The 15,706-nt window shown below is 34.9% G+C and overlaps 1 protein-coding gene across 1 annotated transcript in view; it reads right to left on the bottom strand.

Moving 5' to 3' along the window:
* LOC109076513 (transmembrane protein 8B-like) overlaps positions 1-15,706 on the bottom strand; it is a 117,586-nt gene that overhangs the window by 14,851 nt on the left and 87,029 nt on the right. Inside the window, 3 exon segments of the mRNA XM_042757326.1 lie at positions 621-744; positions 1,983-2,079; positions 13,206-13,585. Of these exon segments, the coding sequence (XP_042613260.1) occupies positions 621-744; positions 1,983-2,079; positions 13,206-13,585 (601 nt within the window).

Raw genomic sequence — 15,706 nt, 5'->3', positions numbered from 1 at the left:
GCTTTTGTGAGGTTGAACTCCTCAGTCCATTTCATTGTACTTTCATAGAAAATACAAAGCAGCACAGTCTTGTAAATAACTCATTTTGTGTTCAGTGGAAGAGAGAAAATGTCACACAAACAACATGAGGGTGAGCAAATGATAACAGAACCTTCATTCGGGTGAACTATTCCTTTAAGATAATATGGGATGTAAATATGTCAAAGTTACAGTAAAACTGTTTCAAAATGATCTCACATTCAAAGGCAAGCAGATATGCTAGAATCTCAATGGTAGTGTGAAAATACATACTGTACAGCCTCTTTGTGCAATTTTAAATGAAGATATCAAATTAACATGAACTCTCACTGTCAGAATACATTGTCATGTTGAATAAGGTAAAATAAGGTTATGAGAGTCTAGGTCAACATAAAAGTGTATTTCTGAATTGTTTCACAAGTTCTGTATATCAGAACAGCAAATAGAAAACATCCCACAGTTCACATGCTGCTACTACTGCACTTGCTTAATGTTGAAGAAGGTAAATACATGGAGTGCTATGAATATTTTCCATCATTTTCTCAGCAGCTGCAGTCTGATAATTTAGTGCAGAAACACAAACAGAAAGAAGATGTGCTCACCCGTGTTCAGTGGCACATAGGGAACGCAGGCTCAGATACCACGTGCCCGTCTGTGGGTAGGGAATCCTTAGCTTGGTGATATTTGTGGTGGTGTTAATGGAGAGATAAAATCCTGAAACTGACTCTGATAAAGAAAGAGTACAAATGGTTAAAGGACAAGAAATCCTAGTGCCACCATTTGCTGTGACTGAACTCACAATTATTATTGTGAGCGTTCTAAAGAAAACCCTGGTAAGTGCATATCTGAGTGATGTGCTTGACCATAAAATGGACCATAAAAGAAAATTCATGTGGTAGAAGCAAGTTTACCACATCTCACCTGCAACCATGAGATGCAGTTTATGTTGCATTTGCATAGAAATGGCGACATATTTCTTTGTTTCAACTGAATTGTTTCCAAAAAACGCACTTCATTGTTTTTATTGCCATGATTTTGGATCAAAGCCCTAGGGAACTTGAGTTGTCTTCATGAACATTACAGCAAAGGGCAATGGCTCAAAGCAATTTAAAAGACAATAAGAAATAAATTTAAACATCATCTGTCCACTGCAAAAACATATGGTAACCGTTTTTCACCAAAACACATGACACTAAAATAATGTCATGAACATTAACAAAACAACATAAAATCTAACATAAAACACACTATGGTACATATAACATATATAAACACATATATATAAACTTTTCACTATAAATTCTTATTTTTTCACTATAAATTCTACACTATAAATCTAAGGAAAAAAAATAAAAGAGGTACTGTAAGTAGATACTGTATGTTTTTACTATGTCAAATGTTAATCACGTACAACATCCAAAATAAAAGTTTTGTTTACATAATATATGTATGTGTACAGGGTATATTTATTATGTATATATAATACACACACATAAATGATGTTTTTTACATTATATACATTTTATATTTATATTCATATTTTATATTATAATTGTAATATATAAACATAACATATTCTTCTTAAATAATACAGCATGTGTACTACATGAATATACATATACACACCCATGTATTATGTAAACAAAAACTTTTAATTAGCCAATTAAAAATATACAGCCCTAGTTTTTACTTATAATGCAATGTAAGGTAATATATCAATATCAATATATTTACTAATGTAATATTTATTCACTGTATACTATATGGTAAGATAGCTTACAATTAGCCTATTACTATTATTTATTTTTTAATAGTACAAATAAACAGTTTTTGCTACTATATTTTAGCATTCCTTTTTTAATTAAAATTGCAAACAATATTACAAAATGTGTTGGTGAAGATACTGTACAGACTGCATATGGCCTAAAGAGATTCATCTTAGACCAAATCATAGACTGTCCTACCAGATTCACATGAGACTGACGTGTTGTCGTGAAGGGACAGCGGCATCCCATGATTCAGGCAGCCAAAGATCGTAATATTCTCTCCTCTCACTGAAGACTGGAGGGGGAAAAAGACAAAATAGGTTTGAATCTTGTTAAAGATAAGTGAACATCAAAGCTAATTATCAAGTTACTTTGAAACACAGATAGTGGGTGACATGAAGCAGGTCAAACGAGGGTTTAGCAGGCAAAGGAGGAGGCTGTGATATAACTGTTCGAGATTTCATAGGAATATCAAAGGAAAAGAGGTTCTTTGTAGCTGAGCGAAAGGCCAGTCATCTCCCACTGCAAGCCCCCTATCCACAGACGTCTGAAAATAAAGATGTTCGCCCTTTCCTTTCACCCCATTCATAAATAATACAGAGAGGCTTGATGAATAAGCAAATCCAGGACATGAGGCAAATTAGTGATCACTCTCACATGCACAAATTGTGGGGGGAGAGATAGAAAGGAAAAAATAACACTTTGAAGCAAAGTATCATGTTCTTTGACTAATCAGAGTTATTCATGACATTTTATGACAGCAAGTAATATGACAGGCATGATTTAGGTTCATAATTCAATGACATGCCATGTTTTATGTGCCATCTCAACCTCAAAGAAACCACATACATACATTCCCTCTGAGGGCTCCAAAAAGTCAACCTTTAATCTCTAATCTGGACCTCAAGAAATAATAGTGCTCAAGAGTCTGAACTTTTAAAATGCATTAAGGAGCGATCTTAAGTTTATAGCAAGTGCAATGTAACAACTGTGTTCATATTTAAAGGTGAAGTGTATAATTTCAAAGTTCACCAAACAGAACTGAACTATTTATTTATTTATTTAACTTGAGTGACGAATGATGCTCAAGCGTAGTTCAGGCAGACCTGATGCTCAGCTGATTGTAACTCCTCCCACTACAATTGAATAAGATATAGAAGTTCATCCGTACTCACACTTGCCTTAATCAGTCTCCTCATGCTCAACAAATCACTATTTCACAAATTAAGCCTGGTGAATCTTGGCACTGTCATCCTGGAGTATGTACATGGGTGCATCTTCTGACATGGTTGTTTGACAAGTAACAATCAACGCACTGCATCAGTTAGAGTTAAAAGAATTTTTGCAAAACATACAACATGCCAGAAACATGTTAACAATCCAATCCAATATTTGCTTATTTAAACCTAAATGGCAACTTTTTTTGGCCAGGCAGTGTATAAACAAACATTATTTATACATGTTATAATATAATAAATTCATACAAAATAACCATACCCTGAGAATTTCTGTACTGTCCACACTTGTAATATCTAGTCTGCCTGTTTTAGCAAGCTTTAGTCATCCATCATTGTAAATCTATAACACTGTCTCTTCCTGCATAAGGCCTGACAGCTGCAGCAAATAGACAATAAAGAAGAAGAGCCACTGTCTGTGACATAGGATTGCCTGTCATGTAATTTAAATGAACCAAGAGAATCTCAACCACAGACTTTCATCGAGCCAGTGTTTTTAGTAATCAGTACAACAGCAGCCGAAATTTCCTGGCTTCTCTTTTGCTCGATATTCAGCGTGGAGTGCTTTAATGTCAATGCTGTGCCAAGCACCTGTGTTGAGCTGGCCTCAGACCAGACCCCAATCAGGGATGTAAGTTTTTAACAATGATGGATGACCAGCTGGGTTCACTCAGGGCAGCTCTTGGCTGTCATTCAAGATGGTTTCAAAATTAACAGCCCACAAATGTTTCCTCCATGCATTTCAAAACTGTAGTGACCACAAAATGGTTGACACGTCTGCTGTCAAATGTAAAAGCCGCATCTACCGCATTATTGGCATTCATTAGACAGAGCAACACCTGTTGAGTGGAAAGAATTGATTGCAACAGTAGGAGAAGCAATGATGAGCAGTATATGCTGTTAAGAATGAATATTATGCCAGTAACTGGGATAGAATATATATATTTTTAATTCATTATAATATTTGTGGCCTTTTGGAAACATACTTGGCAAAGGGAGCAATAGAAGACAACTTCACTTCCTCTTTATCTTGACGCAGAATGCAACCTGACTACTCAAGTTGTAATGAAATGGAAGTAGCACAATTTTTTTTGTACTATGACATACATCATTGAAACATCATCAAAAAAGACAAACAAATGTAGGGACTGGCCTGGTTCAATTTGTCAGTTGTTGACTGGGAGGAGGCAGATCTGAATGAGAAGTCTGTTGTTTCACCACAAAATCAAGTTATGGTTTTTTGATTAAAAATTACGAGGCAAACAAAAAGTTAAATCAAACATGTGCATGGATGAATAGTTCACATAAGATCATTAATATGCATTTAGCAAATAGATACAGAGAATGTTCATTTCATATTGACTTTAATTAAACTGATTCATTCAAAAATAAAACACATCTTTATTCAGAGTCACTGAATCATACACACTGAGTGATTTCATGTGGTGTTCGGGTCATTTTGATATTTAATGTTATTGCACTGTACAAAGATTTACTGATTTCATTCACATATAGAATAATTACTTCCCCTGTAAAAATGTATAATTTTTGTAATTTTTAAAAATATTTATTTGACCTTGTTACACTTGTGGTGTTCCCGGTCAAAAATAACTGGCCTACAAAAAATTGCTTTTAAATCTCATGTTGTGCTATATTATCACCAGATATGGGATTTAATATTTTGCCAACTTGTTTTCTTTCAATTAGGACTGGTTTTGTATTTATTTTTTGGAACTGATTGATCATAGGCCTCATTAATCTGAGTTTATGTACCTCAGTTTTTGAGTAAAAAAAAAACAAAAAACCTTAATTGTGGATAATTTTGTCAATCTTATATAAAATATGAAAAAAAGTATAGTATAGTAAAAGTATAGTGATAGTATTAGAGTTGCACTCTAATTCATTAGAGGCCTTCAGATTAAGCTCAGATTAATGAGGCCTACAACCAATATAACCAACAAATAAATACAAAATCAGTCCTAACTGAAAGAAAACAAGTTGACCACCAAGTGTTATAGGCATTTGAACAAAACACAAGGGTTAAAAAGGCTTGATTTATTCAGTAACAAAACACTACTGATGCTTTTTGCTCATAGACATGCAACAACTATGCTGTGACTTTGTTTGGGACTATTTTCATTGGCAGAACAAAAACACACACAATAACAATATTGGGTCTAAAATGTAAGTTACTCAATATTTAATTTCCTGTTTATTGAACTGCTGTATAAAGACAGTATCACACTCACAATTGTGGTGTTTTCAGAACTCTTGTGATAATGCTTAATTGTCAATAAAAATATGCAAAGCATCAATATAAACATAAAATTAAGTAGCACATTTTATTTAATTGACTATGCTTAAACACTGGCCAAACTGAAAGCATTTTATGCTGCCAGAGTAAAAGGGCTGAATTACATCTAATTTTGGGAAGCACAGAGAGCTTAATAAATTGAAGAACAAGAAAGGAAGAATGACACCCAAATGGGAGGAAAATCGAGGTAAATCAGATAAAAAACACTCTGTGTCTCTACTCTCCTTTAAAGCTGATGGGGTGCAGCTATTTAGATCATTTCAGGTCTTTTCATGTGACAGTACTCTGAACATTTTTTTTTTTTTTTTTTTACTTTTCATCTTTAGTCAATGGAGTATAAGAAGAAAAAAGTATTTTAACTGCAAAGTTTTTCAACTGCAGTGCCATTAGAATCAGGCTGGCTTCCCAAAGCACTAAGAAAGATGTTAGTTGCACATAAGTACATAATCTCTATGGCAAGTATCCCAATAGCACTGTTATCTAAGCAGTGCGAGGAAATGTAAATTGATAAGAGCCTCTGACTACTCGTAACCCATTACATGAACTTGGAACTTTTCCATTTACTTTTGCAGTTTATTAGGGAAAGGGGACACATAATAAACACTACTAATGCATCTTTATTATTGCAAAACTATTTTACTATATAATCAAGAATTTAAAAAAAAGTGTTGGTTAAAAAATGGCTTTTTAAAGCAATACTTCACAGTCTGCATGTCACAGGTTGATATTTTTACATAAACACAACAGGGTATATATTTGCATAGGCCTAATCTGATAAGCATAACTAACCTATTCAAAATAGACAGATAATAAATTGTTAACAACAACAATAATAATAAAGTTATTCAGTAAAAATGTCATTTAATTGAACTGAATTGAATTGAATTTAAACTTGAGGCAGCATCTCCTAAATGAGCACACACACACACACACACACACACATACAGTACAACCTCCATATTAAGTGTCCAACATACATTAACTGCTACTTAATCAGTCTACATGCTGGTTGTCATTCTATTGTAAAATAAGAAGTTAAGATAATCTTCAAAGGGTAATTTTCAACATTGAATCAATTGAATTGAATTTTGAAATGCTATCCAATTCACTTTCTGTTTGAAATAGGATAGTCCTGCTTACTAATTACAAATATGTTATTTTGTTTATCCCGCCAAGGCTGACATGTTTTGTTTGTCAGGCTTTGTTTTAAAATGCCCTTGGAAGGACTTGGTACTTTCACAGGCTGCCTTCAGACTTGAAGTACGTAATGACCTCGGGAGCAACGAACACTTGGTTCCTGCAGAAATCACTTAAGACCTGACGGCAGGCCTGAGTCCGACTTGACCTCAAACTGTCCATGAGAGCCACTCAGAGCAGCTGAAGGGGGGAACAATTCCACACACACACACACACACACACACACACAGACACACACACACACACACACACACACACACACACACACACAAACACACGCACGCACACACACACACACGCACACACACACACACGCACGCACACACACACACACACACGCACACACGCACACATAGATACACAGAATCACCTTCATGAAGGGTTGGCTTCCTCACACACAAACACACACGCACACACACTTTTCCTATCCTTTGGCATGTACTGCAGCTCATTAGCCCAACACACTGGCTCAGATCTCACCTCTTGGCTTTCTGTCAGGTGTACATGTCTGCTGGAGGACAAACTCATGAGCTGAGGGGACTCTGTGTATGTGTGTATGTCAGAAAAGCTGCCAAAACAGCGGGCTAAACCAATTACAATTAAGCCAGTCCAAAAATTCAGAGAGGTTAAAAAAGCTATTTAAGCTAATTATCATTAAAAAGTATGGGGTCATTAAGTAAGTAATTGATCAAATGGGAAAAAAAAATCTATAAAAAAAAGAAACTTTCTATTCATCAAAGTACTCTGGAAAAAAGCCACTGTTTCAATAAAAATATTAAGCAGCACAACACAACACAGCACAACAGTGTTTTCAACACTGATAATAATAAATGTTTATTGAGCACCAAATCAGCATATTAGTCTTCTTCTTCTTCTTTTTCTTTTTATACTGAAGACTGGAGTAATGGCTGCTTAAAATTCAGCTTTGCTACCACAGGAAAAACGAAAATGTATTTTATTTTAAATAATAATAATATTTCACAATATTACTGTTTTTACTGTATTTCTGGTTAAATAAATGCACCCTTTTTGTGAACATAAGAGGCTTCTTTCAAAATGTAAAAAAAAAAATCTCACTGACCCCAAACGTTTTAACATTAGTGTATGTGCTAGATACATGAAAAGAAAAACTAGTCTAGAAAATTTGCAATATGATCAAAAGTGATGACACTCATTACAAAAATGACAAGTTATATGAGATTAAACTCAAGAATGTCATTCAAAGACGTTTGTAAATACCACTAAATAACAGTACTCTCTTGTTTCATTATATTGCAGGTTTTCATATGGAAATGTATTAACAGTTCTACCAGATATTGCTGTTGTGAGGATTAGAGTCTATTAATGAAATTAAAGTCTGAATTTAGTATTTGATTGAAATAGCATTTGAGTGACCATATATTCAACTTCTTATAGGCTATATCGCGAGCAGACAACAGCGACTTGGGAAATCTCCATGCAGTGCCTTCAGGCACATCATATCTAAAACCATTATCTCGGCAGTACAGGGCATCAGTGCTATTATATTGGTTTTTAAAATTGAGACATTTCATCAAACAAGCCTGTAATGCCACTTGTGCTGTTGCTGATTTCTTTGGCTCCCTGAGTAATTGTCACTTTCATTTCATTAAAAGAAAATTCCTATTTTTGGGATTTTTTTAAAGCTGCTACTCTGAGTGGATCCTGACATGAGGATAAGCCATTACTCCATCATTAGGGGTCGAGCACTGAAGCTGCTTTTTGACAGCTACTTCATTCACTAGTACTCTTATTATTGTTCTCCTGCCCAAAGAGAGCCACTAGAACCGTGGGTTTAGGAATATACAGACTGAAATGTCTGCTTACGAAGGCAGGGGTAATTATTAATCCTGGTTAACGTATAAGCAGTATAACCCAGTATAAAACAAGATAACCCAGTATTCTGTTTTGGGCTTTGAGAATTACAGCAATAAGCCATTTATAATTCTCAGCCAATGTATCACGACAATACACTGACTTATTAAAGTGAACCGTTTTAGTGGTCCTACACTCCATGCTCTTTGCATAGTTTGGGAGCTCCTTCTAGACATTGTCAAATTCTTATCAAATCTGGCTCCTGCAAGACCTCTATAAAATATACTGTAATTGAGTAGATTTGTTTTTATATTCGAAACCATGCTGTTACAGCTATACAGCTATGTGTGTTGATTTATGTGGTATTCCTTTTTGCCAAATGTCGAAGTTGTGGCAGTGTGATGTGTTTGTTAAAGATCTTTGGAGGTCAGGACATTGTTAGTTCAAATCCCACATGTAGTGACTCATGAAGCATTCTTGTTTCATTCTTCCTTTGAGTTATGTGTTGTGGTGAGTACATGTTTTTGCTTAATGATGTATTCAGGATTGGAAACTAGAATCTGAAGGGCAGCAAGGTGAATCAAGGACTGACCAGATGGACTCCTTCTAACAAACTGAGAGAAATAATGCATAATACCTGAAGACATTTACATGTTGTGTGCTTTTATGACAGTACAGCCATGTCATTTACCCCCTGCTGATGTCTGTTTAAGGAAAACTCAGTCGGGAACTATTACTCCATAATATACATTGTGTTACAATTCACTTTTCCATTGTCTGCTCTGTCCATCTTTCTGAGGAGTAGAGGCCAGGTGCCTGCCTGTAGAAACAGGAATTGCTCCTATTAAGCATGGCGCTCATAAACCTGAGAAACGTCAATGGAGCAGACATCTATCATCCAGCCGTCTTATCAAGATATTTCCCTGATGGCAGCATATGGCTAGAAGACGGAAATCATTTATTTTATGACCATGGCACCCACTCACAGGGTTGCTCCGTAGTCTACCTTTAAAGAACCCTTTAAAATACCCTGGCCGGCCAGTAAAAGACAAAAATACCACCAATCTTCATCTACTTTCCAAAGTGCTGATTAGAGAACTTGAACCTTCTCCTTCATAATCCAAACCATTTTAGCTGAAATGGTGGAGCAGAGAAAGTCTCACTACTTTTTAAATATATTTGTAGTTATCTGGGCTTTAATAATCAACAACAGACTTTTTTGAAGTTTAGTTTCTGGCCTAAAAAAGCTCAGTCGACAGCATTTGTGACTTAATGTTGATTACCAAAAAAATAAATAAAAAAATAAAACCCCTACAGTACAATGAAAGTGGATGGGGTCAATGAACAAATGTTAAAATACTCACTATTTCCACATTATAGCAACAAGACAAACAAGTTCCTCGTTAACATGATTTTAGTGTGAAAATCACTTACTAACCTTTTCTGTAAGTTACACTACCGCTTAAAAGTTTGGGGTCAGTAAGAGTTTTTTTTGTTTTGTTTTTGTTTCTGTTTTTAGCACTTCTATTCAGAAAGGACGTATTTAATTGGTCAAAGTGACATTTTACATTTAACATTGTAACAAAGGATTTCTATTTCAAATAAAGGCTGCAACTTTCTATTCACCAAAGAATCTTGAAAAATTTATCATGGCTTCCACAAAAATATTAAGCATTACATTTTTAATTAAATATTAAAATGTAACTTTTTTAATATTGATAATAATAAGAAATATTTCTTATTGTCATTAATATGCACCAAATCAGTATATTAGAATGATTTCTGAAGGATCATGTGATACCGAAGACTGGAGAAATGGCTGCTGAAAATTTTGCTTTGCATCACAGAAATAAATTACATTTTAAAATATATTTAAATAGAAAACATTTTAAAATTGTAATAATGTTTCATAATATTACAGTTTTATTGTATATCCTACTGTAAGAGACTTCTTTCAAAAACATTTAAAAAATCCAAAGTTTTGAACGGTAGCATATATCCAATTTTACAACAAAGTCATCATGAAACTGTAATGTCATAAACCCTAAAATGATGGTAAAAATGAATAAATGTGAATTAAAAAAAAAAAAATTATTTTTTTTTTTTAATGATCTAAAAAAACTGCCCCCATTCCATTGTGGAAAACAATGGAAGTATTCAACCTTCCTTTTAACCTCCATTAAAAAAAAAAAAAAAAAAAAAAAAAAAAAAAAAAAAACAAGTATAAAGACACTTGTATTTTCATTTAGACCAGTGTTGAAATCAACATTACACACAACTGCTGTCAACTGAGCTTAACTTGCATTGGACACAGAATATTACTTCAAGACAGTAAAGATACACAATTTGTTAAGTTGTTTGAACTTAAATATTTAACAAGTCAAGGGCTCCTCCATAAAAGTCGTATTATGCTCTCAGAGATTGAATTTTTGATAAGAATCACCTACTCTGGGAAATGGAAATGGGGCCATTGTGTGATGACTCTTCACACCAATGCAGCTGCAAGCATTTAAGCTGTCAAGAAACCTGTTACCAAGCACTCACTCTCCCTTCTTCATCACCAGCTATCATCCCCTCCCTCCTCAGCAATACAGTCATAACCGCTCAGCATTCACTCTCACTGCCAAACATCCCACCTTTCATCTACTGAAAGCCTCATATGTGGCTTTTTAAAGTAACCTTTGCCACCAAGAGCTCATTCTTCTCCCCCTTTCCTGTTCAGTGCCACTCTAAGGAACATCCATTAAATGCATAAATACAATCTGAGAGAAATGGTAGCTCTTGAGAGGGCTGTGGCCTTCAACATGGTTTCAGTGGAGGCGTGAGATATCAACTAATAAATAGGTCTATGTTTGTCTTCTGTTTGTTTGGACGTGTGGACTTGGCATAGAAACTTTTAAGGGTTCTTTAGTGATACACAAATGAAGACACATGCACATTATCAACAACCAGAAGCTGACTCTTTCACCAAGCACCTGAGACAAACAAACATGGTGACATTTGCAACCATCCCCCATTTAGTTTTACACGTCTCATGCTGTGAGAACAGGCTGACACTTGCTAACATTTGACATTAATCAGTCTACGGTGCATCGAGTCTCTGCCACCCACAAGAATTTAGCTGAAGAGCTCCTGAGTTGTAACCTGGGTCAGTTAAATGTCATATGGGCTCTTGGTTTCAGGAGAAATGTAAAGATCTGAATTATTCATAATCCTTCAAACACCTTAGAAGTGCCTAGGTGACTCCATCAAAGGTATTTGGGTACCATAGTCCCAGTGGGTATTTCACAGCCAGTCTGATCTTTCCAGCAGATGGAAGAACACTGCATTAAAGATATTCTTTCAACCGCAACATCAAAAAAAGCATATACACAGAATTTTAAACGAGGTACCATAGAATTATATATGGATTTTGCTGAAGGTGAAATGACACTTGTACCACAATTTTCTACGACTGAAGTGTACTGAGACTTGCAAGATGTTTCAGTATGCTGTTAGTGATAAATTAAAATTTCTGCTAATCTGCCATTTTGAGTGGAGCTATCATGATTTTTTGATGGTTTTTAGGTGAGTATATGTAATATGCTCACAGATTTAAGGGTATTAAAGATTCCAAATCCATTTGCTCTGACAACAACCATGGAGGCTGGTACAAGGTAATCCATTCTAACATAAAGTAAACACATTTCAGAAGGTAAAATTAAATAATATTAATAATAATATATATTAATATAATATAATATTAATAATAAAAAATGCTCTTTGAATGCCTGAAGTAATGAAATGTATACCTTGAATGCAACGTACAGTAGGTCTTTTTGGATAAAAGTGTTCGCCAAATGCATAAATGTGAAATGTAAATATTGATAAGTAGCTACAATATATAAGAGTAAAACACCACTGTTTGTTTCCAGGTTTAACCCTGTAAAGCCTACTGTATCAAGTTTGATACTCAAATCTCTAAGGCCTCTAAAATATCAATATGATCAAAACATTGCCAAAAAACATGTATACAATCTACTACATGCTACTTCATTGTTGTGTGATAAAAAAATATATATATATATATATATATATATATATAAATTTAGCACGTAAAAGGCCTTTTAGTATCATTCTAAAATGTCATTGTCTTTTTGTTAAAACTTTATAAAGTAAATGTAACAATACATTTTATATTGTTAGCAATCTATCAAGATGAAAACTGAACTCATTACTACTTTACTAATTCAACTTAGCTTGGGTTGATTATCCATAGATAATCTGTAGAAAAATCATATTAAAATGTAAGATACATCACTGTATTGCATTGCATTATATTTTTGCCCCCCACAGAGCTTTGATCATAAAACTAAGTTTTTAAATATCATCTTACTAAGACATATTATAATAAGATATAGACTGACAACTGATATTTACAGACCAGATACCAGAGATCAGAATCTCACTGCACTTTTTAGCCATACAAATAACAACATCTGCATCAGATTTCATATTTTTGCTCACTTTAGGGCCTATGAATAAACTGTAGGTGTTTTTTCCTTCTTGAGTGTGAGCTCCATATACACCTATATCATACTATATGAGCCATAAAAGCCTGATGTATCATAGATTATACTGAACATAAAACACATATGCAAAACTTTTTTATATTATTATTTTTTAGATTTTATCACAAATTATTAAAAAAATATATAGGGTTACATAGTTAAACAATATCTAAAAAGGTGAGATTTTACAAAAAAAATTTGTAGCATTTATCAAATAAATATTTTTATCATTCAGTTTTTTGCACTAGATATGAACAACTTCTTTGGGAAGATTTAAACCATTTCAACTCACCAGATTGAGTTTGAGCTCCATGTTGAGGACGCCTCCGCTGTCCAGCACTGGCATTAGGTTGATGGCAAATATCGCTGCACGGTCTGGAGGGATGGAGATGTTGGGTCCAAAAAATATGTAGAAATGAACTGAAAATGTGTCCAGTTCATTCCGCAGCGTTGGCCGGATGGGCCAGCATTTATTTGTGTCTGCCATGGGTGCTAAGTAAGTGATGCTTTCTTCAGCAGTTAACAGAGATCCTTGATCCGAAGGGTTCTGTGGCACGTTAGGCAGGCTGGCAGCCGGCAGGGTCTCTGACAGAGAAAACCCCATCACAGTGCCAAACGACTGGGGCATGTTCATGGCTGAGGAGCCCTTGGAGACGCTGGGCTTGGAACAGTCTGAAGAGAAAAGATCAAAGGAGGTGTTTAAAATTGGGACGGCACACATTTTCCGCTGAGGAACTTGAAGGTGAAGCTAGTTACGAGAGATGTGAAATAAGAATGAAATAAAGATGTCTTGAATTCTGACAAATCCCTTGACTGAAGCTGACAGCTCAAACTCTCCACTCAGGTTACTCTGAGGCTAAAAGCATCTTCCTGTCATTCCTGTCCCTTTGTGCTAGATCTAACTAGCATTTCAGCAGAGACATAGTTTTTTTCAGTTCCATGCATATGCTTAGATGTCTGCGATGAGATGACAGGCCAAATAATTGCTGAGTGTCTATGTAGTCTGAAATGATCTAAGTGTGGTGTACTGTTCAATGTGTTTTATGTAGGACCCAAAAAATGCCAAGGGAATGTCCGTTTCATCATATTTCCTTTTATAGGTCTCTCAGCTCTACACAATGTTCATGCCACATACACACACACAAACACACCAAAAACCGTATTATTATCATCTTATCATCTTCCAAAAAATAACTAATATTTTTTTTTTGCATTACAAAAACAGTGTGTCCCAAATCACATAAAAATGAGGTCATGATTGTTCTTAACATCTTTTAATTGCGGGCTTTGTCATAACATGGTACTTTGTAAATTAGACAGGGTTATGGAACACACTTTGATTAAATGCAAATTTGCAAAACAATGCTGTGGGATTGAGATAACTAATTGACACTGATGAGGACAATAAGGAAATGCTCCACACATTTCACTGTTTCCTGATTACCTCAGGGTGTGAACGATCAGTTATGCCACTGAGGACTCAGAAATCTTACAGTCATATTTCTCTTCGCACCCACGATTATTGCAAAATGCAGTGAATCAGGTGGAAATGGTTCATTATTGAAATGTCAGGTCGCTTTCCCCCACAGCTCTGTTTGCTGTGTTGTCGCTTACATATCTTGCTCTCTCACTTCACTTTCTGGCTAATTTTACATCCAGCCGTTGAGCCAGTGATGAGGGAATGTTTCCAAAAGTTACAACATGATTTTAGATTTAAATTAAGGTTTTTTTTTTTCCACATCCATAATCCAAAGACAGTCCTGATGAGAAAGCTCATCAGGCTCAAAAGCGGATTATTATTACTGCGGGTGGATGGGGTAATTAAACGTCAGTCACTAAAGAGCTCTTGTACCTGGATTCTGGGGACCCAAATGTTTTATGTAGCATTACATCACAGGAGAGCAGAATGTACATCACTGATTTTCATTTTAATGAATGATCACAATCTATGGAACAATTGTTGAACATGAATCAGCAATAATTAGACCTAAGATTCGAGATTCAAATGCTATTTACGTCACCAAAAAAGTAATTAAATATATACAACCATTCAAAAGTTTGTGGTCAATAATTTATTAATGTTTAATTAATAAGGACCGAATTGATCAAAGGTGACAATAAAGATATTTATAATGTTCCAAAAAAAAAAACATTCATCAAAGAATTCTGAAAAAAAAAAGTTTCCAAAGAAAACATTATTAAGCAGCACTGTTTTCAACTGTTCTCTACATTGATAATAATAAGAAATGTTTTTGAGCACCAAATCAGCATATTAAAATAATTTTTGAAGGATCATGTGACACTGATGACTGGAGTAATGGCTTAATTAAATTAAATTTTAAATATATTCACAGTAATACATTAGACAGAATTTTTTATTTAAAATTGTATTAATATTCATAACCTCAAACGTTTGAACACTAGTGTATACACACACACACATCCAATACTGTTGAAATTAGCAAAATCATCTCAACAAAACCCATGGACAGTTTTGTGTGTTTTCCTCCCCATGTGCTCCATGTCCTATTTTTCCCCAATGTTTGATTATGTCAGTGGTCTCCAACCCTGCTCCTGGAGAGCTACTGTCCTGCAGATTTCAGTTCCAACCACAATCAAACACACCTGAACCAGCTAATCAATGTGTTTAGGGCTACTTGTCAATTAAATGCAGCTGTATTGGAGCATGATTGGAACTGAAGTCTGTAGGAAGGTAGCTCTCCATGAGCAGGGTTGAAGATCCCTGGATTATGCCTTTATTTGTTCTGTCCTGTTCCTGTTCCCATCAAGTTC

Source organism: Cyprinus carpio, chromosome A5 (assembly GCF_018340385.1).
Source record: "Cyprinus carpio isolate SPL01 chromosome A5, ASM1834038v1, whole genome shotgun sequence".
NCBI lineage: Eukaryota > Metazoa > Chordata > Actinopteri > Cypriniformes > Cyprinidae > Cyprinus > Cyprinus carpio.
Note: the sequence above shows the minus strand (reverse complement) of the source record. Positions and strands in the feature narration are given on the sequence as shown.